We start from the raw sequence: 23749 nt of genomic DNA, 5'->3' as shown, positions 1-23749 counted from the left end.
GTTGGAAGATGGGAGTGACTCTCAACTGTTTCCTGAAAACATTGCAGTTCTGAGAAAACGTGCTGTAAAGTACATATGTGGCCTGGGGTTAAACATGAATATGGGGTTTCTTTTCTGTGGTTTAAAGTATTAGTTGCCTAGTTTTATTGCAAAGCGTGTTTATGGGGAAAGTATTAGAAGTGTACTCCATCCGATAATAATCCAGTGATATTACAGTGAAGAATGGTTTTTCAATCCAGATGAGTTGGTGCCTGAAGCTTACAGGCAAAAGTTTAGAAATCTAAAGAATAAACCGAATCAGACTTGTGGAATTTGTTTGAGAAAATGTATGAGTCACGGTAGCATGGTGGTTAGCATCAATGCTTCACAGCTCCAGGTTCCCAGGTTCGATTCCCGGCTGGGTCACTGTCTGTGCGGAGTCTGCACGTCCTCCCCGTGTGCGCGTGGGTTTCCTCCGGGTGCTCCGGTTTCCTCCCACAGTCCAAAGATGTGCGGGTTAGGTGGATTGGCCATGCTAAATTGCCCGTAGTGTAAGGTTAATGGGGGGATTGATGGGTTACGGGTATACGGGTTACGTGGGTTTAATGTGGGGTGATCATTGTTCGGCACAACATCGAGGGCCGAAGGGCCTGTTCTGTGCTGTACTGTTCTATGTTCTAATTGCCTGCGAAGTAATGTTTAGTTGGTTGATGTCATCCTTTGTTACCATAAATGTCTTCAAATTTTAATCGTTGCCCCCTTGGCCCAAATGTGAGGTCCACTACGCCAGGGCCATGATTGTAGAGACTATCCTAGGCCACCCCCTCCCCCACACCGCAAATCAGCCCTGACCAACCCCCCCCCCACACACACACACACCTCGCAGCAACCTCCAACCCAGAGTTCAGAAGATTGAGAGGTGATCTTACTGAAATATCTAAGATTCTGAAGGGACTTAACAGGCTGGATGCTGAAAGCATGTTTCCCCTTGTGGGAGATTGAGGGTGTGATTCTTCACAAACGTTTCTAAGTGTGGTAGTGAGCAGGAACAGCCGCGAGTTTCCTGGTGCTCAGCCCAATGAGACCTTCACCACAATACGTTAATTGGTCTACTTAAGGAGGCCCCATGAGCTTCACGCTGCAAATGAAGGCTCGACAATCGATTTGCTGGGACCGCGCTCACCAGCCCCTCGCTAACAAGGTCGAGCAGAACTTAAACTGCTCTTGCACAGCCAACCACATTTGCAGCCATGGCACCCAGGTGACCAACCCCATAATTCGAGGATGCAGACCTGGGAGACTCTTCGAGGCAGTCAAGGCCAGGAGGCATTTCCTGTTCTCCTGCAGATCCCAGAGAGTGAGCCACAGGGTAGCCAGTGCTGCCTGGGATGAAGAGGCAATGGCCAGTGGTGCAGCGTGACCAGAAGGACAGGCCCTGTATGTTTGCCCCTGTATATATCTGACATTTAAAAAAATTAAGGAACTAAATTTGTGAAGCTGAGTTCTGCATTGTATTAAAACATTGCAGTTATCATGGGGGATTTTAATCTACATGTCGATTGGTTTAACCAGGTCGGTCAAGGCAACCGTGAGGAGGAGTTTATAGAATGTATCCGCGATAGTTTCCTAGAACAGTATGTAATGGAACCTACGAGGGAACAAGCGGTCCTAGATCTTGTCCTGTGTAATGAGACAGGATTGATTCATGATCTCATAGTTAGGGATCCTCTCGGAAGGAGCGATCACAATATGGTGGAATTTAAAATACAGATGGAGGGTGAGAAAGTAAAATCAAATACTAGTGTTTTGTGTTTAAACAAAGGAGATTACAAGGGGATGAGAGAAGAACTAGCTAAGGTAGACTGGGAGCTAAGACTTTATGGTGGAACAGTTGAGGAACAGTGGAGAACCTTCCAAGCGATTTTTCACAGTGCTCAGCAAAGGTTTATACCAACAAAAAGGAAGGACGGAAGAAAGAGGGAAAATCGACCGTGGATATCTAAGGAAATAAGGGAGAGTATCAAATTGAAGGAAAAAGCATATAAAGTGGCAAAGAGTGCTAGGAGATTAGAGGACTGGGAAATCTTTAGGGGGCAACAGAAAGCTACTAAAAACGCAATAAAGAAGAGTAAGATAGAGTATGAGAGTAAACTTGCTCAGAATATAAAAACAGACAGTAAAAGCTTTTACAAATATATAAGACAAAAAAGAGTGGCTAAGGTAAATATTGGTCCTTTAGAGGATGAGAAGGGAGTTTTAATAATGGGAAATGAGGAAATGGCTGAGGAACTGAACAGGTTTTTTGGGTCGGTCTTCACAGTGGAAGACACAAATAACATGCCAGCGACTGATAGAAATGAGGCTATGACAGGTGAGGACCTTGAGAGGATTGTTATCACTAAGGAGGGAGTGATGGGCAAGCTAATGGGGCTAAAGGTAGACAAGTCTCCTGGCCCTGATGGAATGCATCCCAGAGTGCTAAAAGAGATGGCTAGGGAAATTGCAGATGCACTAGTGATAATTTACCGAAATTCACTAGACTCTGGGGTGGTCCGGTGGATTGGAAATTAGCAAACGTGACACCACTGTTTAAAAAAGGAGGTAGGCAGAAAGCAGGAAATTATAGGCCAGTGAGTTTAACTTCGGTAATAGGGAAGATGCTGGAATCTATCATCAAGGAAGAAATTGCGAGGCATCTGGATAGAAATTGTCCCATTGGGCAGACGCAGCATGGGTTCGTTAAAGGCAGGTCATGCCTAACTAATTTAGTGGAATTTTTTGAGGACATTACCAGTGCAGTAGATAACGGGGAGCCGATGGATGTGGTATATCTGGATTTCCAGAAAGCCTTTGACAAGGTGCCACACAAAAGGTTGCTGCATAAGATAAAGATGCATGGCATTAAGGGTAAAGTAGTAGCATGGATAGAGGATTGGTTAATTAATAGAAAGCAAAGAGTTGGGATAAATGGGTGTTTCTCTGGTTGGCAATCAGTAGCTAGTGGTGTCCCTCAGGGATCCGTGTTGGGCCCACAATTGTTCACAATTTACATTGATGATTTGGAGTTGGGGACCAAGGGCAATGTGTCCAAGTTTGCAGATGACACTAAGATGAGTGGTAAAGCGAAAAGTGCAGAGGATACTGGAAGTCTGCAGAGGGATTTGGATAGGTTAAGTGAATGGGCTCGGGTCTGGCAGATGGAATACAATGTTGACAAATGTGAGGTTATCCATTTTGGTAGGAATAACAGCAAACGGGATTATTATTTAAACGATAAAATATTAAAGCATGTCGCTGTTCAGAGAGACTTGGGTGTGCTAGTGCATGAGTCACAGAAGGTTGGTTTACAAGTGCAACAGGTGATTAAGAAGGCAAATGGAATGTTGTCCTTCATTGCTAGAGGGATGGAGTTTAAGACTAGGGAGGTTATGTTGCAATTGTATAAGGTGTTAGAGCGGCCACACCTGGAGTATTGTGTTCAGTTTTGGTCTCCTTACTTGAGAAAGGACGTACTGGCACTGGAGGGTGTGCAGAGGAGATTCACTAGGTTAATCCCAGAGCTGAAGGGGTTGGATTATGAGGAGAGGTTGAGTAGACTGGGACTGTACTCGTTGGAATTTAGAAGGATGAGGGGGGATCTTATAGAAACATTTAAAATTATGAAGGGAATAGATAGGATAGATGCGGGCAGGTTGTTTCCACTGGCGGGTGACAGCAGAACTAGGGGGCATAGCCTCAAAATAAGGGGAAGTAGATTTAGGACTGAGTTTAGGAGGAACTTCTTCACCCAAAGGGTTGTGAATCTATGGAATTCCTTGCCCAGTGAAGCAGTTGAGGCTCCTTCATTACATGTTTTTAAGGTAAAGATAGATAGTTTTTTGAAGAATAAAGGGATTAAGGGTTATGGTGTTCGGGCTGGAAAGTGGAGCTGAGTCCACAAAAGATCAGCCATGATCTAATTGAATGGCGGAGCAGGCTCGAGGGGCCAGGTGGCCTACTCCTGCTCCTAGTTCTTATGTTCTTATGTTCTTATAAGAATAACTGTACTCAACAGCATCAGAAATAATCGTGTTTTTGGTATGAATGCTCTAGAGATGATTTTGTTGGCTGCCTTAAACAGGCGTTAATGAAACCAGTGGACAAAAAATAGACAACCAGGCAAGTAAACATTAGACAGGTTAGGATGTGTGACGCGAATAAGCATTCTTTTTCAATTTCACATGTACAGTATCAGGAATAAATTGAATGATTGCAGGTGCAAATTCAACTTCCTGTAAACGGTGGTGGAATTTTGGGGAGTCTTGTTCTGTTAATAACAATGACTAATAGATCAATTGTTAATTTTAAAACTGAGATTGATAGATTTTTGATAACCAAAGATATTAAGGGGTATGGGGTAAAGGCGAGTTTATTGAGTTATCACTGCTTAGCCATAATCTCATTGAATAGTGGAAGAAGTTCTCAGGCTAAGTGGCCTACCCGCTCCTATGTTAGGCTTCTTTAATATGCTGACAAGTAGCATATGGGTTGTTTTAGGACCCTAAGCCCAAACTTATTTATTATGTGTTCAGGATCACTCAATGTACATGCAATCTAAAATATGTAAGGGTTTACTGGAAGCAACCATCAAATAAAATCAAAATCACTTTTTAGTACTCAACTTGAAATTAGAGCTAGGACAGGCAGTAAATCTGTGATCTGTTGTTGCTGCATGGTTCTTCCTGAAGACTTTGCACCCCATACTTAGCTGAGATGATTTTGCTTTCTCCCACCCCATCCACACCCGCTTCCATGGCCAACACCCATGGCTTGTGAATACTATCCTGATGAGCCTGGCAGAACCATTTCCGCTGGTGATTCCTTTACAGGCTTTAATACACATGTTATTCCTGTTCATTTTGATGAGTGCGTGGGCTTTTGCCAAGACCATTTCCATTAATGGCATTTAGACTAAGATCCTGCCAGATGAATCTTACATCTTTTATAACCATGCAATAAAGGCAAGCTAATTGACATCGCAATTTTAAAAGGACGGAAGGAAGCAATTTGAAAGGTGTTTTTGTTTCAAAAATTATTTGTCTATTTGTGTCCAAAAAGAAAATCATATTAGAATGTAAGCTGACTCTGTTGATCAAGATCAGGCAGAGACGGTTGGCATTTCTTGAGCACGTATTAAGAAATCATGAGTTAGAAAGTCTGATGCTGATGTGAAAGATCAATGGTAAAAGAGATTGAGGTAGTCGAAGAAGAATCTTTTAAAATTATACGAATGTACCACCAACAAAGATGCTTCACACCTCGAGAGCAAGACTGACCTGGAAGCTTGTGATTGCCAATGCCCTCTTAGGGCGTGGTACCTGAAAAGAGACTTGGCACTTGTCGGACAATACTTGTAGTTTTAATGTTCATTTTCTTATTTTTCATCAAATGTTTGTGAACTCATGTTTGCAATCTAAAGCAAAGAAATGGTTAAACTAATGGTCTAATGTACAGTATACTTTTCCTGTGTTTTGTGGATTAGACCATGGAAGCAATATTTGCAATTATGGAAAAGCAGTAGAAACATTATTATCAATATCACAGAAAAGGTGATTCTACTGAAAATTATTCCAGGACTTTAAAAAGATGGGAGATGTGAACTGTCACCCATAACACCAACATTCATTTCACCACAGCACCGACCTAAAAGCACACCTAGTGAAGTACCCATTGAGAAGTCACTCTTAACCTTCAGATTGGTTTCTTTAACAGCACCCAATTGCAGATGTTCATACTACCAAGTGACACTAGATGAAAGAGGACATGTCAGAGAGTTACTAGAGACAGATTTGCTCCATCATACATGATTTTAGTAACTATCTGAAGGCTCCGGGAATCTAGAGGATGATAACCATGAGCAAATGTCTCTGCAGTCCAAACCATCATGGAGCCAATTTCAGATCTATTTAATTAGTTGTAAGAACATATGAAACTAATTTGGTTAGCACAGCTGCCTCACAGCACCAGGAACCTGGCTTTGATTCCAGCCTTGGGTCATTATCTGCCTGGGTTACCTCTGAGCGCTCCGAGTTTCCTCCCACAGACTAAAGTGTCCAGGGATTTGAAGGTTAAGTTATGGGGTTACGGAGATGGGGAGGAACAGGCATAGGTAGAATGCTCCTTCAAAGGGTCAACGTAGACTCGATGGGCTGAATTGCCTCCTTCTACACTGTAGAGATTCTATGGTTCTATTGTATAAAAACAGGTATTGTCGGTAGTAGGCAAAGATATTCAACGATGGGTAGCACAGTGGTTAGCAATGTTGCTTCACGGTGCCAGTGTCCCAGGTTCGATTCCCAGCTTGGATCACTGTCTATGCGAGTCTGCACGTTCCCCCTGTGTCTGCATGGGTTTCCTCCGAGTGTTCTGGTTTCCTCTCACAGTCCCAAAAGACATGGGGCTGGATTCTCTGAGACATTACGCCAAAATTGCGAAACCCGATCAGCTGGAGAATCGGCTCAGACGCTGAAATCGGGTTTGACGCCGGTTTCGTTCCGACTTTGGATTTTCCAGACCCCCCCAACCTGACAAATTGCAGTCCCCGCGCGTGGCCCTGAGCATCTCCTTCTCTGCCCCGACGACCGATTCTCCGGGGCGTCTGCGATTTAACGGGCCGGATTGGTCGATTTCCCGACGGCGTGGTTCGAACCACATATAGAAAATCGTGATACCGGCCTGTTGGCTGAGGCGGCTGCGAGAGGAGGTAGGAGATGGTATGTGGGGGACTGCGGGCTCCCGTAACGGACACTGGCCGTGCTTTGTGTGGGGGGGGGACAGGCCGAGAGATTGGGGAGCCTGTGACGTGACACAGCGGTGCCCACGCAACGAGCACCATTACGGCAGCCACTAACCCAGGTGCTGGGTGAACGCAGGGTTAACGGCCGTATGGGTGGGTGCTACCCCCCTCCCTGGCCACCCCATTCAACAGGCGACAACCACTGGAGGACCACCCAGGGCCACACTGGCAGTCCCCAGTGAGGGCAGTGCCATGAAACAGTGGCCCTGGCAGCAAGGACGGGCGGCAGGAACATGGGCATTGACGGGGCGGGGGTGGGGGGCATGCGTGGCTGGGGTGCGCAGTGCCAACCGGGGCCACTGTGCAGCCCATGGTACCTGGTTGTGCACGGGTCTATGTGCCATGATGACATGTTTTCCCCTCGCCCCCTGCAGATTATCATGTTTGGTCATCAACCAGCGATGTTGGCTGCCGCGATGTTGGTTGCCTGCATGAGCCCTGTGGCAGCGGCGCAGAGAGGAGGTGGAGGCTGCAGTAGAGGAGCGGGCCGCAGAGGGATAGGTGGCATCCGCTCAGGCTGGAAAGCCACCCGCCCAACAGGCCTCGGAGGAGGTGGAGGAACGGGACGAGGAGGAACAAGACGAGGAGGCGGAGATGGTGGTGGTGCCAAGGAGGCACCAAAAGAGGCCCCGAGTCTATTGGCGCCACATATCCTTTGAGAAACTCCCAGACGGAGCACGCAGGATGAGACTGCGGATGAGCCAGGAGACTGTCAGACATATTTGCCACAAGATGGCACCCTGCCCCACGTGGGAGTGGGGAGGACACCCACTACCGGTGGCCTCAAGGTGAGGGTCGCCCTCAACTTTAATGCCACGGGGTCGTTCTAGTCGCCGAATGTGGACCTGTCCGGCATCACACAGGCATCGGCGCACAGGTGCATCCGAGCCGCCACTGACACCCTGTATGCCCTGGCGGACCACTACATCCAGTTCCCTGTGGACAGTGGCCACCATAATGCCCGGGAACCGGACTTCGCTGCCGTTGCTAGGATGCCCCAGGGTAATCGCTGGGGTGTGTGTTGCCCTATGGCCACTGGCGGATAACAGGCCACTGTTCACCAACCGTAAGGGGTAACACTCCACACCCAGGCAGTGTCCATGACTCCTTTATACTAGCATGTTCGAGGGATGCTTTCAGGTTATCTTTGAAGTAAGGGGTTTTAAGAGATCCAATGTTTATTTAAAAGGTTAATTTGAGTTCATGGAATAAACATTGTTTTGTTTTAAAAACCATGGGCGCGATTCTCCCAAAGGGAGACTATGTGCCGACGCCAGAGTGAAACCCGGAGTGTTTCACTCCGGTGTCGGAGGCCGCTCCTCGCCCCCTATTCTCCCCCTCCCCCCCCGTCAAAGCGGCGCGCCGAGAATGACGTGGCTGGTGGCGCCTAAGTGACGTCAGCCGCGCATGCGCAGGTTGGCCGGGTCTAACCCGCGCATGCACGGTTGCCGTATTTCCCTCCGCTGCCCCGCAAGACATGGCGGCTTGATCGTGCGGGGCGGTGGAGGGGAAAGAGTGCATCTCTTAGAGACGCCGGCCCGACGATCGATGTGCACCGATCGCGGGCCAGACATCTGACAAGCACGTCCGTGGTGCTCGATCCTCTCTCCGCCCCCCACAGGCCCCACACTTACCTGTCGCACGATGTTCACGCCGGCAGAGACCAGGTGTGGTTCCCGCCGGCGTGAACCGGTCGGGGTCGTCAGGCCGCTCGGCCCATCCGGGCCGGAGAATCGGCGGTCGCCGGGAAAAACGGCGATTCTCCGAGCGGGGTGTCGCAAAACTAGGGGGGGTGGTGGGAGAATCGCCAGGGCGGCGTGGTGTGATTCGTCCGGCCCTCCCGCGATTCTCCCCCCCGGCGTGGGGAGCGGAGAATCGCGGCCCATGTGTCCAGAATTGTAATACTACACCTGGGGAACAAGCCGTGTGCTTCAAAAGCAACAATCCATTAAAGGTGGGGGTTGGTTGAACTCCATGATACATTTTGGGGTTCTGAAAACCCCTCTCCCATAACAATTGGGGGCTCGAGGGGGATAAAAGTCTATCTATTGGATTGGCTTTTGTGAACTTAAATACAGTGAAGGATTGTTGCTTTTCCAGTGTGATATTTTAGTTTAAGTGGGGAGAGTGTTGTGAACAATGGCTCTTTCGGAGGTTCAGAAGTTTTTGGGGGTGGACACGGTAACACGTGATACCTTACTGACAGAGACTAAAAACAGACTGTTAGGTTTGGCAAAAGCATTGCAGTTAACACTGCCTAGCAAAATACGAAAAGATGAGGTACTTAACGGGGTATCTGTGCATCTACGTTTGCCTGTGATACATTCTGACTTATCAGATACGGCAAAGCTCCAGTTGCAGGTTAAGCAATTTGAACATGAAAAAGAATTAAAGCGGTTTGAATATGCAATGAAAGAAAATGAAAGAGATAGAGATAGAGGAGAGAGAAGAAAGAAACAAATAAAGAGATAGAGAGGAAAGGGAAAAAGCGAGAGAGTTTGAACTTTGGAAAATGGCTCTGAAACATGAAAATCAGTTAAAATTGGCAGACACAAAGGGACATGTACAGTTGGAGGAGGTGGATGAGGATAATGAGACAGAGCGTCATAGTTGAAGACGTGGTGGGGATCTATTTAAATATGTCCAAGCATTGCCAAGGTTTGACGAGAAGGAGGTAGAAGCCTTTTTCATTTTATTTGAGAAGATAGCTAAACAAATGCAATGGCCACAGGACATGTGAATATTACTGATTCATAAACAAAGCTGGTATGTAGGGCTAGTGAAGTGTTTGCATCACTACCGGAGGAGGTATCTGGAACGTATGAGGAGGTGAAGAAATCCATCTTAAGTGCATATGAGCTAGTGCCTGAAGCTTACAGCCAAAGGTTTAGAAATTCAAGGAAAGAATTTGGTCAAACATACATGGAGTTTGAAAGGCTCAAACAGAGTAATTTTGATAGGTGGATAAAGGCTTTGAAAATAGACCAAACGTATGAAGCTCTCAGAGAAATTATACTTTTGGAGGAGTTGTAAAATTCAATTCCTGATGTAGTGAGAACTCATGTGGAAGAAGAGGGTTAAAACTGCGAGATTAGCATCAAAAATGGCAGATGATTATGAATTAGTTCATAAATCAAAGATTGGTTTCCGACATCAGTTTCAGCCGGTGAGGGATAGAAACTGGGGACATGAGAAATACTCAAGTGGTAAAGGTAAAGGTGATCTGATGGGAGACAGTAAAGAGAGTGTACCTCAGATTAAAAAAGAAATCCAGGAGAGTGGAAAAGAAATGAAAAGTTTCAAATGTTTTCACTGTAATAAACTAGGCCATGTAAAGTCACAGAGTTGGTGGTTGAAGAAAAGCACTGGGAAGGCTGATGTGTTAAAATAAGACAGTGGGATTTGTTAGAGTGGTAAAGGAAAGCCCAAGGAAAGCGAAGGAGGTGTAAACGATTGTACAGCCTGGTCAAGAAGTAATTGTTAAGACGGTGCCAGATGTCTTTAAAGAATTTACTTGTGTGGGTAAAGTTTACTCGTATGTATCAGGAAGAGCAGGTAAAGAAGTCACAATTTTAAGAGATACAGGGGCTAGTCAATCTTTAGTGGTAAGAGGTGAGGAATTATGTAGTTTGGGAAGAATGTTGCCAGAAAAGGTGGTGATATGTGGAATTCAGGGAGAGAGGAGTAGTGTTCCATTATATAAGGTAAGGTTGGAAAGTCCAATGAAGAGTGGTGAAGTGGTATTAGGAGTAATAGATAAACTATCTTGTCCAGGAATACAGTTTATCTTGGGTAATGATACAGCTGGATCGCAGGTGTGAGTGATGCCTACTGTGGTGGATAAGCCAGTTGAAAATCAGACAACTGAAGGGTTGAAGTATGAATATCCTGGGATTTTTCCGGATTGTGTAGTAACATGGTCGCAAAGTCACAGGTTAAGACAAGAGGAGAAATCAAAGAGTGAAGATGAAGTTGAAGTGCAATTATCAGAAACAATTTTTGATCAGCTGGTTGAAAAAGAACAAGAACAGGTGGAGAATGAGGTGGATATTTTTAGCTCAGGAAAATTGGCGGAGTTACAACAGAAAGATGTAGAAATAAAACGGATATATCAGAAAGCATATGCAGAAGATGAATCTGAGAGTATACCAGAGTGTTGTTACCGTAAAAGTGATGTCTTGATGAGAAAATGGAGACCTTTACATATGCAGGCAGATGAAAAGTGGGCAGAGGTTCATCAAGTAGTATTGCCAGTCGGGTATAGAAAGGAGGTGTTGCGAGTTGCAAATGAGGTACCAGTGGGTGGTCATTTGGGAATAAGGAAAACTCAAGCTAAAATCCAGAAACATATTTATTGGCTTGGACTGTCTGTCCCCTGTATGTCTGTCCCCTGTATGCCTGTCCCGTGTGTCTGTCTCCTGTGTGTCTGTCCCTTGTATGTTTGTCTCCTCTGTGTCTGTCCTCTGTGCGTCTTCCCCTGTGTGTCTGTCCCCTGTGTGTTTTTCCCCTGTGTGTCTGTCCCCGTGTGTCTTTCCCCTGTGTGTCTGTCCCCTGTGTGTTTGTCCTCTATGTGTCTGCCCCCTGTGTGTCTGTCCCCTGTGTGTTTGTCTCCTTTGTGTCTGTCCCCTGTGTGTCTGTCCCCTGTGTGTCTGTCCCCTGTGTGTCTGTCCCCTGTGTGTCTGTCCCTGTGTGTTTGTCTCCTTTGTGTCTGTCCCCTGTGTGGCTGTCCCCTGTGTGTCTTTCCCCTGTGTGTCTGTCCCCTGTGTGTCTGTCCCCTTTGTGTCTGTCCCCTGTGTGTCTGTCCCCTGTGTGTCTGTCCCCTGTGTGTCTGTCTCCTGTGTGTCTGTCTCCTGTGTGACTATCTCCTGTGTCTGTCCCCTGTATGTCTATCCCCTGTGTGTCTGTCCCGTGTGTCTGTCCCCTGTATGTCTATCCCCTGTGTGTCTGTCCCGTGTGTCTGTCCCCTGTATGTCTATCCCCTGTGTGTCTTTCCCCTGTGTGTCTGTCCCCTGTATGTCTATCCCCTGTATGTCTATCCCCTGTGTGTCTGTCCCCTGTGTGTCTGTCCCCTGTGTGTCTGTCCCGTGTGTCTGTCTCCTGTGTGACTGTCCCTTGTGTGTTTGTCTCCTCTGTGTCTGTCCTCTGTGCGTCTTCCCCTGTGTGTCTGTCCCCTGTGTGACTGTCTCCTGTGTCTGTCCCCTGTATGTCTGTCCCCTGTGTGTCTGTCCCCTGTGTGTCTGTCTCCTGTGTGTCTGTCCATTGTGTGTTTGTCTCCTCTGTGTCTGTCCTCTGTGCGTCTTCCCCTGTGTGTCTGTCCCCTGTGTGTCTGTCCCCTGTGTGTCTTTCCCCTGTGTGTCTGTCCCCTGTGTGTCTTTCCCCTGTGTGTCTGTCCCCTGTCTGTCTGTCCCTGTGTGTTTGTCTCCTTTGTGTCTGTCCCCTGCGTGTCTGTCCCCTTTATGTCTATCCCCTGTGTGTCTGTCCTCTATGTGTCTGTCCCCTGTGTGTCTGTCCCTGTGTGTTTGTCTCCTTTGTGTCTGTCCCCTGTGTGTCTTTCGCCTGTGTGTCTGTCCCCTGTGTGTTTGTCCTCTGTGTGTCTGTCCCCTGTGTGTCTGTCCCCTGTGTGTCTGTCCCCTGTGTGTCTGTCCCCTGTGTGACTGTCTCCTGTGTCTGTCCCCTGTATGTCTGTCCCCTGTGTGTCTGTCTCCTGTGTGTCTGTCTCCTGTGTGTCTGTCTCCTGTGTGTCTGTCTCCTGTGTGACTATCTCCTGTGTCTGTCCCCTGTATGTCTATCCCCTGTGTGTGTGTCCCGTGTGTCTGTCCCCTGTATGTCTATCCCCTGTGTGTCTGTCCCCTGTGTGTCTGTCCCCTGTATGTCTATCCCCTGTGTGTCTGTCCCCTGTGTGTCTGTCCCCTGTGTGTCTGTCCCCTGTATGTCTATCCCCTGTGTGTCTGTCCCTGTGTGTCTGTCCCTGAGTGTTTGTCTCCTTTGTGTCTCTCCCCTGTGTGTCTTTCCCCTGTATGCCTGTCCCGTGTGCCTGTCTCCTGTGTGTCTGTCCCCTGTGTGTTTATCTCCTGTGTCTGTCCCCTGTATGTCTATCCCCTGTGTGTCTGTCCCCTGTGTGTCTGTCTCGGTGTGTTTGTCTCCTTTGTGTCTATCCCCTGTGTGTCTGTCCCCTGTGTGTCTGTCCCCTGTATGTCTATCCCCTGTGTGTCTGTCCCCTGTGTGTTTGTCTCCTTTGTGTCTATCCCCTGTGTGTCTGTCCCCTGTATGTCTATCCCCTGTGTATCTGTCCCCTGTGTGTCTGTCCCCTGTGTGTTTGTCTCCTGTGTCTGTCCCCTGTGTGTCTGTCCTCTATGTGTCTGTCTCGGTGTGTTTGTCTCCTTTGTGTCTATCCCCTGTGTGTCTGTCCCCTGTGTGTTTGTCTCCTGTGTCTGTCCCCTGTATGTCTATCCCCTGTGTGTCTGTCCCCTGTGTGTTTGTCTCCTGTGTCTGTCCCCTGTATGTCTATCCCCTGTGTGTCTGTCCCCTGTGTGTTTGTCTCCTGTGTCTGTCCCCTGTATGTGTATCCCTTGTGTGTCTGTCCCCTGTGTGTCTGTCCCTGAGTGTTTGTCTCCTTTATGTCTATCCCCTGTATGCCTGTCCCGTGTGTCTGTCTCCTGTGTGTATGTCCCCTGTGTGTATATCCCTGTGTGTTTGTCTCCTTTATGTCTATCCCCTGTGTGTCTGTCCCCTGTGTGTCTGTCCCTTGTGTGTTTGTCTCCTCTGTGTCTGTCCCCTGTGTGTATGTCCCTGTGTGTTTGTCTCCTTTATGTCTGTGGCGCTAACAATTATACTCAAAGCCGAGAGACTAGTACAATAGAGGCTTTATTGCTGTACGATGTTGTCCCTCCATCCGCAACTGTAGACTGAGGGTCTGAGCAGCTCTCATACATTTATACATAAGCTCCCTGTGGGCGGAGCTAGCCGGCAGGGGCTGACCGGAGGAACCTGTATTACAGGTACAGGCATACATCCCCCTACTGCAGTACACATAACTACAGTGGTTATCTCACCACATTCACCCCCTGTAAAAATGAGTCCGGCGGGGGTGACATGTAACTCTAATACAAAGGATGCTATTTACAAGAGGGTCCAACAAGGAAAATCAAGAGTCCATCCGGTTAGCAGGTTACAGGTTGAGCCGAATCGGTGGTCGGACGTTCCGCTGTGAGCGGCGTAGCTGTGGTGGTGACGTCGGCACAGGCGGTGATGGCCCCGATGGTGCAGGTGCTGGCGGTGTTGGTGCTGGCTGCTGGCGGGATGACTCCGAGAGCAAGCCGAAATCTTCCATGTCCTCCAGGGTGGGCAGGGGGATGAGGGATGGACCTGATGGGGACGAATAGGGGGGCGCTGGGGTTGGCGCAGGAAGGGGTGTGGGCATGGGATCGGCACCTGAGGGAGCCAGGTCCCGGAGCGAGACTGTGTCCTGGCGGCCGTCGGGGAACTCCACGTAGGCATACTGAGGGTTGGCGTGGAGAAGGTGTACTTTGTCCACCAGGGGTTCCGCCTTGTGGTGCCGTACATGCCTACGGAGAAGGACTGGGCCCGGAGTCGTGAGCCAAGTCGGGAGCGACACTCCGGATGTGGACTTCCTAGGGAAGGCAAAAACACGTTCATGGGGTGTACTGTTAGTTGCGGTGCACAGTAGCGACCGAATGGAATGGAGCGCGTCAGGGAGGACCTGCTGCCAGCGAGCGGCTGGGAGGTTCCTGGACCGTAGGGCCAGCTGGACGGCCCTCCATACCGTCCCGTTCTCCCTCTCTACCTGCCCGTTTCCCCGGGGGTTGTAGCTGGTCGTCCTGCTGGAGGCGATACCCCTGCTGAGCAGGAACTGACGCAGCTCATCGCTCATGAATGAGGATCCCCTGTCACTGTGGATATAGTCGGGGAAACCGAACAGGGCGAAAATGGAATCCAGGGCCTTGATGACGGTGGCAGACGTCATATCTGGGCATGGGATGGCAAAGGGGAACCTAGAAAATTCATCGACCACACTAAGGATGTAGGTGTTGCGGTCGGTAGAGGGAAGGGGCCCTTTGAAGTCCACGTTGAGGCGTTCAAAGGGGCGGGATGCTTTCACCAGGCGCGCGCGATCTGGCCGGTAGAAGTGCGGCTTGCACTCCGCACAGATCTGGCAGTCTCTGGTGACTGTCCGTACTTCCTCGACGGAGTAGGGCAGATTGCGGGCTTTGATCAGATGGTACAAGCGGGTGACCCCCGGATGGCAAAGGCTGTCGTGCAAGGCACGGAGCTGGTTCACTTGTGCACTGGCACATGTACCTCGGGAGAGGGCGTCTGGGGGCTCGTTGAGCTTGCCGGGGCGATACAAGATCTCGTAGTTAAAGGTGGAGAGCTCGATTCTCCACCGCAAGATTTTGTCATTCTTGATCTTGCCCCGCTCCGTGTTGTTGAACATGAAGGCTACCGACCGTTGGTCAGTGAGGAGAGTGAATCTCCTGCCGGCCAGGTAATGCCTCCAGTGCCGCACCGCTTCAACGATTGCCTGGGCTTCCTTTTCGACAGAGGAATGCCGAATTTCGGAGGCGTGGAGGGTGCGTGAAAAGAATGCCACGGGTCTGCCGGCCTGATTCAGCGTGGCGGCAAGGGCGACATCTGAAGCGTCGCTCTCTACTTGGAAAGGCAGAGTCTCGTCTACGGCGTGCATCCCCGCCCTGGCTATGTCAGATCGAATGCAGGCGAAGGCCTGTTGTGCCTCGGCCGAGAGGGGAAAATGTGTGGACTGGATAAGTGGCCGGGCCTTGTCTGCGTATTGCGGGACCCACTGGGCGTAATAAGAGAAAAACCCAAGGCAGCGTTTGAGGGCCTTGGGGCAGTGGGGAATTGGGAGCTCCATGAGGGGGCGCATGCGGTCGGGATCGGGCCCCAGTAGTCCGTTTTGGACTACGTAGCCAAGGATGGCTAAGCGGTCTGTGCGGAACACGCATTTCTCCTTGTTGTACATGAGATTAAGGAGAGATGCGGTGTGGAGGAATTTATAAAGGTTGGCATCATGGTCCTGCTGGTCATGGCCGCAGATGGTGACATTGTCGAGGTACGGGAAGGTGGCCTGCAATTCGTACCGGTCAACCATTCGGTCCATTTCTCGCTGAAAAACCGAGACCCCATTCGTGACGCCGAAGGGAACCCTCAGAAATTGGTACAGACGACCGTCCGCCTCAAAGGCAGTGTAGGGACGGTCCGATTTACGGATGGGGAGCTGGTGGTAGGCGGATTTCAGGTCAATAGTAGAGAAGACCCGGTACTGTGCAATCTGATTGACCATATCAGAAATGCGGGGGAGGGGGTACGCGTCGAGCTGCGTGTACCGGTTGATGGTCTGGCTGTAGTCCACGACCATCCTGTGCTTCTCCCCGGTCTTAACCACTACCACCTGGGCTCTCCAAGGGCTGTTGCTGGCCTCGATGATACCCTCCCGAAGCAGCCGCTGGACTTCGGACCTGATGAAGGCCTTGTCCTGGGTGCTGTACCGTCTGCTCCTGGTGGCGACGGGCTTGCAATCCACAGTCAGATTGGCAAAGAGGGAGGGGGGCTCGACCTTGAGGGTCGCGAGGCCGCAAACGGTGAGGGGAGGTAGGGGTCCACCGAATTTGAAGGTGAGGCTCTGGAGATTGCACTGGAAATCCAGGCCTAGTAGGAGTGAAGTGCAGAGGTCGGGGAGAATGTACAGACGGAAACGGTCGAATTCCACACCCTGTACAGTGAGTTTAACCAGGCAGAAACCCCGGATCGGGACAGAGTGGGAACCGGAGGCAAGGGAGATCTGCCGGTCGGCGGGATGGATCGCAAGGGAATAGCGCCTTACCGTGTCCGGGTGGACGAAGCTCTCGGTGCTCCCGGAGTCGATGAGGCAGGAGGTCACATGGCCGTTGACCAGCACCGATGTGGAAGAGGGTGCCAGGTTGCGAGGACGGGACTGGTCGAGCGTAACGGAGGCGAGCAGTGGTTGGTCGGCGGTTGAGTCAGATGAGTCCGATGAGGAGCGGTAGCGACCCGTGTCCCGTGATGGCGGCCCCTGGAGACGAGATGGCGGCATCCGCAGTACCTGTGGGTAAAATGGCGGCGTCCATGGAGCGCACGTTATGGGGTCGGAACAAAATGGCGGCGCCCATGGAACGCACATGGCTGTGGTGGATGAAGATGGCGGCGCCCATGGGGCGCACGTGGCGGGGGCGGCAAAAGATGGCGGCACCCACTGATTGCACGTGGGGTCGGGGGAAGCGGACGGCGGGGCCCATTGAGGGAGCGGCTGAGGCGTGGGGACCGGCGGCGCGATAGCGCCGACCGTCCGGGACTGACACACCGCTGCAAAGTGGCCGTTCTTTCCACAAGCTTTGCAGGTCGCTGTGCGGGCCGGGCAGCGTTGGCGAGGGTGCTTCTGTTGGCCGCAGAAGTAACAGTGGGGACCCCCAGGGGGTGCGGTGCGGCGGGCAGTGCAGGCATAGTGCGCGGGGGCGGCTGCTGGGGGGGCCGTTTGCGGGGTCCACGAGGGGTGGGACGGATGGGCCTGGGGAGCCGTTTGCGGGGTCCACGAGGGGTAGGACGGGTGGGCCGAGTGGCTAGCGGAGTAAGTGTGCGCACTACGGGAGGCGGCCGTCATGGAGAGCGCCAGGGCCTTTGCGGCCGCGAGGTCGGGGGCGACCCCTTCCAGCAGTCGTTGCCGGATGGGGTCCGATGCAATGCCTGTAACGAAGGCATCGCGCATGAGTAAATCCGAATGTTCCGCGGCTGTGAGGGCCCGGCAGTCGCAGTCTCGTACCAGAGGTATAAGGGCCCTCCAGAAGTCCTCAATCGACTCACCCGGCTGCTGGACGCGAGTAGAAAGTTGATGCCTCGCAAACAGGGTGTTCGTCGATGGTGCATAATTCTCCTTGAGCAGTTCCATAGCTGCGGTGTAGTCGGTCGCATCTCGAATGAGCGGAAAGACGCTGGAGCTAAGTCTGGAGTACAGGAGTTGCTTTTTCTGAGCCTCCGTCGAGGGAGGGTGTGCTGAAGAGATGTAGGCCTCGAAGACTGCGAGCCAGTGATCAAAGTCTTTTCTGGCGTGAGGCGAATGTGGATCCAGCTGCAGACGGTCAGGCTTGACTCTGATGTCCATGGTGACTGGGAAATCGTACAGCAATAAATTGTGGCGCTAACAATTATACTCAAAGCCGAGAGACTAGTACAATAGAGGCTTTATTGCTGTACGATGTTGTCCCTCCATCCGCAACTGTAGACTGAGGGTCTGAGCAGCTCTCATACATTTATACATAAGCTCCCTGTGGGCGGAGCTAGCCGGCAGGGGCTGACCGGAGGAACCTGTATTACAGGTACAGGCATACATCCCCCAACTGCAGTACACATAACTACAGTGGTTATCTCACCACAATGTCTATCCCCTGTGTGTCTGTCCCCTGTGTGTCTGTCCCTGTGTGTCTGTCCCCTGTGTGTCTGTCCTTGAGTGTTTGTCCCCTGTGTGTCTTTCCCCTGTGTGTCTGTCTCCTGTGTGCTTGTCATCAAATTTGTATTTGGCAGGTAGTTTTATAGGCTGGTGCCCTTCAAGTCACTAGTCCTCCTGATTTATCTGGGCTAGGGAAGAGCACAGATTATGATGTCTTGCCTGAACCAGAGGCTGGATTCTTCTGTTCGTAGCATGTCCTGGAGCGGGACTCAAACCTGGGACCATCAGTCTCTGAGGCAGAAGTGTTGCCAACTCCACTCAGGCCCCCCTGTAGCAGAAATGTTACAGTTCTTTTATGGGTGACATTCTTAATACGTGAGTGTGCTAAAGCTTTAAATTAATTTGCAGCTGTAATATGTCCAAAGGATAACATAATCACCAAACAAAGAGCTTGGCAGAGTCCAGCAGTGAATGTTTAAATGTATTGCATGGTGGAGAGATTAAAACAATGCAAAAATCTTATTGAATGTCTTGTCATATTACTCCATAGGATAACTCAACACAGTGAGAAGTTAGAAGTGGATCCAAGCAAGTGTTTATCTGTTGACTTGTCCAATATAGTGACAGAGAGGAAATCAGTTGCTCAAGGTCCCCTCAAATTTCATCAACAGAAGGAACCAGGAAAGATCAGTGATGACTTCCAAGATAATCCTGAGGTGCCACCATTGATGGATTAACATAGATATGAATCAGCATCATTTATCTGGACATCTGATATAGTGTAATTCTTCAACTCATTTAATTAATTTATAAACTTCAACTTAAATAAGAAAAACTGTATTGTGATTAAGCAGTATTGAACATAAAGGTATCCATCACTAGAACTATCTGGCTTTGTTGTTGTTTCTTATTAACTCAGGTGATCCTGTATACATTACAAAGGCGCAAATTGAGTTGAGACAAGAGATATAAATATATAAATATTGTTTTGTTAGTTGACTGTATTTCATAAGAATCATACGAAATCGGAGCAGTAGACTATTCGGCTGATTGAGCCTGCTTCACTATTCAAAAAGATCATGGCTGTTCTGACTGTGTCCTTAACTCCACTTTCCTGCCTGCTCTCCATAATTGTTGACTACCTTGCAGATCAAAAATCTGTGCAAGTCATCCTTAAATAGATTCAATGACCCAGCTTCCACTGCTTTTTGAGGAAGAGAATTCTAAATACTAATGACCTGCTGAGAGAAGGATTTGATTACAGAAGTAAAGATGTCTTTATCAATAGAACTTTGGTTAGCCTGCATCTAGAGTATCTGTACAATTTTGATTACCTTACCTGAGGAAGGATTTCCTTGCCATAGAGGGAGCACATCAGAGGTTCATCTGGAATGGAGGATCTGTCCTACGAGGAGAAATTGGGGAGGCCAAGCCTTTACTCTCTGGCGTTTAGAAGAATGAGAGGTGATCTCATTGAAACTTATAAAATTCTGAAGGAGCTAGAAAGTGTAGATGCAGAAAGGATGTTTCTCTGGCTGGGGTTGGAGAGGGGGGTAATTGTTGAGTGTTGAGAACAAGGGGACACAGTCTTAGAATAAGGGGCAAACTATTAAGGACTGCAAAGAGGAAGAATATCTTCACTCAGGAACTTTGGAATACCCTACCGCAGGGGGCTGTAGAAGCTCAGTTATTGTGATAAAAGTCTTCTTCATCTCTGTCTTAAATGGGAGATCTCCTATTTTTAAACTGCCTCCAGTTCTGGATTGCCCCACAAGTCAAAACATTTGATGGAATTCTCCATTTTGTTGCCAGATGATTTCAGCAGCGCCGTTCCTGCTGGCTGGAAGGGTGGGAACTTGTGCCCAATTCCGCACTTGGTGCCCAATTAATTATGCACGAGCGAGAATCTCTCAGAATCATGCAGCAGGATTCATCAGCATGCCATCAGCTGGTGCGTTTGAAGGACCTGGTACAGTGCAACTCATTCATACATATACTTTCCAACCCACTGATCATCAAGAGACTGTTCAAGACAGCATTCTCATTGATTGCAACAACTTCCCCACCACAGAGGTCAAGTTAACCGGTTTATATTTTCCTACTTTTTGCCTCTCTTCCTTTTTGAATAGGGACATCACATTAACATGTTTCCAATCCACCGGGACTCTTCCAGAATCCAGGAAATTCTGAAATATCATAACCAATGCATCCACTATCTCCGCTGCCATCTCCTTAATAACCTAGGTTGCAGGCCATCAGATCTCAGAGACATATCTGCCTTTAATCCCATCAGTTTATTCAATACCGTCTCCCTAGTAATGGTTATTGCATCAAGTTCCCCTGCATTAACTGCAGTTTTTGGAATTTTTTAATTATCCTCTGCCATGAAGACAGAGGCAAAATATTGGTTCAGTGCCTCCGCCTCTGGTGTTCCCCATTATTACCTCACCATTATTGCCCTTTAAAGGGCCAGTATTTACTTTAGCTGTTCTCTTCCTCTCTATACACTTATAGTTGCTTTTGGTATCAGTATTTACGTTTTCTGCCAGCTTCCTTTCATAGTTATTCTTAGCTCTTTTGATTTTATTTTTAGTTGTCTTTTGCTGAATCTATAAATTCTCCCAATCCTACAGCTTACGACTAGATTTTACAGCATGGTATGCCCTAGTTTTTGCCTTTATGACTTCCTTGATTAGCCACGGAACGTTTTTCTCTCTTTTACAATTCCACTTCCTCTCAGGAATAAACATTAATTGAGAGGTGTTTAATAGCTCCCTGAACATCTGCCATTGTTCCTCAACTGTCCTACCCTCAATTATCTGCGTCCAGTCCACGAAGGCCAACTCTTTCCTCAGGCCTGTATAATTACCTCTGCCAATACTAAAACTCTAGTATGACACTGTCTTCTTTTGCTGAATCTGAATTTGAAATTCTAACATGCTGTGATCACTTCTTCTAAAAGGATCTTTAACAACAAGACTATTTATCAACCCTTTGTTACATAATAGTAAATCTAAAATAGCCTGCTTCCTGGCTGGCTCCATAACATATTGCTCTAAGAAACAATCCCTCATACACTATGAAATCACCCTTGAGGCTACACTTACCAATTTGATTAGTCCAGTCAATATGCATATTAAAATCACCCATGATCACCACTGTGCCCTTCTCACAAGCCCTCTATGCCCTACGTTTGAAGTATTGCTCGTGGGCCTGTAAATTACTCCTACCAAGGAGTTTTTTTTCCCCTTGTTTTTATTTCCACCCAGATCAATTCAACATTTTGACCCTTAGTGCCAATATCATTTCTTAATAGTCTTGATGTCATCTCTAATCAGTCAAGCAACTCCACCACCTGTTCCATCCTTTCTATCCTTTCGGAATACTGAGTACCCTTGGACATGCAACTCCCAGTCCTGGTCAACCTGCAGCCATATTTCAGTAATCCCCATCAAATCATACCCATTTGTGCCGTCAGCTCATTGACCTCATTGACCTTATTCCGAATACAGCATGCATTTAGGTACAAGTTTTTAAAATATGACCTCAGTGAGTGGACTCCAAATTAACTTTGAAACTTCCCAGCATGAAAAAGATTTTCGTGGGATATGGGTTTGAGTGAGTGGTGACCATAGGGCAGGAACACAACCTTCCTTCGTCAATTTCCACAGAGGACAGATCTCGACAGGCCAGATGGTGTCCTCAGCTGCTCCCTCTGTGAAGCTATATATGTAGTTCTGTCTGAAAGTGCTCTCTGCCAGGTCAGTCCCCGCTTTGTGAGCATGTGTCAGGGTCACATGAGTGATTCCCTGTTGAGGTGAGATTTGATATTGTTTCAAAGTTGCCCTGCACACAGACTTTGTGAGGACATGGGTAAAATCACAATTCTACTAGGAGAACGGAGCACCGTGCACGTTCTCCTGCATGCATTTAGCACCAGGGCTCTGCATATTACCATAGTTTTGGACCTGGTTGGGCACCGGGGTACGCACCATGCTAACATGTTGGCCTTTCACTGTCTGCAGACAATGGATATTGGAATTCAACCAGCAATGGTGCTAGTAACCGCAGGATGCGCTGCGGCTGTATGAGGTGGAAGCTGCAGCAGCGGAGTGTACAGCAGCAGAGCCTGCTCCAGAGGAACAGGAGGCAGCTGCCCAGGATGGAAAGCCAGCTCCCAACAGGCCAAGGAGGAGGTACCAAGGAGGAGCCGCATGAGGCCTCATGTATTGGCAGCGCCTGTCATTCGATAACCTGCCGGGCCGGGCATGCCATCGAAGGATCCGGCTGAGCAGGGAGACAATGCGACAGATCTGCCAGATCATGGTGAGCCTGGCATCATAGGGGAAAGGGGAGGACACCTGCTCCCAGTGGTCGTCAAGGTGATGGTTTCCCTGAACATTTATGCTACGGGATCCTTCCAGGCACCGAGTAAGGACCTGTCTGGGATCTCACAGACCTCGGGTACAGGTGCATCCCTGCAGTCACTGAGGCCCTATATGCCCAGGCGGCTGAAAAGATCCATTTCAATTTGGATAGAGCCCACCAGGATGCCCGGGCAGCGGGATTTGCCCTCAGACCGACAGGATGCTTGTCCCTCTTGGGAGGTTGGTGTGGTGGTGAGGGTGGGGGTGAGGGTGAGAGTGGTGTGAGGGGGTGGTGAGGGTGAGATGGCGAGGTTGGCAGTGGTGTGAGAGCATGTGATGGGCGGATTGACACACGTGTCACGGGGAACCGCAACTCAGCAGGGTCTCATTTCTTTGCCCATGGCCGACCACCACTCTGGTGACTTGCCTTTACTCTGGGCCGCTGACCACGTCCAGGGCTCTGTGCTCTGCCATGGTGAGGGGCCGCAGGTCTAACGGCCTCCCTCCAGCTCTCTCCCACTCCCTCCAGTTATAAGTGGCATTCGCCCGGGGTGGGGTACTGAAGACGACAGTGTTAGACAGTCCAACGCATGCAGCGCAGTGGGTGGGTAGGTGGTGGCTTCAATGGCCAGGGCACCCGGCCATGGCGGCCGATATGGATGCAGGGAGGGCGTTCGCCAAGCTCCAGGTTGTGGGGGGAGAGGGGGGGTGCTTATGGGGCACTCACCACAACTTTCTGAAGGGTAACTAGGGATGGGCAACGAATGCTGGCCTAACCAGCAATGCCCACATCCCGTAAAAATTAATTTAAAAAAGTGCTCCCAACTCATTGCTGGAAAAAAATATTGATGTTAAATATAATTATCCAGTCTTCAGCTAAATTTGCAAATGACTTCCAACCTCACAGGGCTTTTTACATATACATTAAGGCACATTAAAATTTGATCTGATTATTTTAAAATATTGGTTTTATTAACTGACATTTCAAGTTCGTTAATTAACATTGGTGACCTGAGAGCATCAGTTTTGAATAGTGAGCCTGTTTATTTAGTTTTAATGGGTTTAATTTTTTTAATTGCCAATATTGCCAATATAACCTTGATTAGGTTAATAATAAATAAACTGTTG

General features: G+C 49.0%; 1 protein-coding gene across 7 annotated transcripts in view; it reads left to right on the top strand.

Annotated features, from left to right (window-relative positions):
* The window catches only part of lrrc6 (leucine rich repeat containing 6), a 159634-nt gene that overhangs the window by 109034 nt on the left and 26851 nt on the right, over positions 1 to 23749 (top strand). For 2 of the 7 annotated variants that reach the window (XM_038809247.1, XM_038809250.1), the window contains one exon: positions 18805 to 19143. The exons of 3 other annotated variants lie outside the window; for them this stretch is intronic. In XM_038809247.1, coding sequence (XP_038665175.1) covers positions 18805 to 18991 — 187 coding nt within the window. In that variant the 3' untranslated portion in view covers positions 18992 to 19143. Of the gene's footprint in view, positions 1 to 18804; positions 19144 to 23749 lie in introns of those variants that run through there. 2 more of the 7 variants (XR_005462051.1, XR_005462054.1) reach the window with 2 other exon arrangements.

The sequence above is a fragment of the Scyliorhinus canicula genome, chromosome 10 (assembly GCF_902713615.1).
Source record: "Scyliorhinus canicula chromosome 10, sScyCan1.1, whole genome shotgun sequence".
Taxonomy (NCBI): Eukaryota; Metazoa; Chordata; class Chondrichthyes; order Carcharhiniformes; family Scyliorhinidae; genus Scyliorhinus; species Scyliorhinus canicula.
This window is presented reverse-complemented; position numbering and strand designations above follow the sequence as displayed.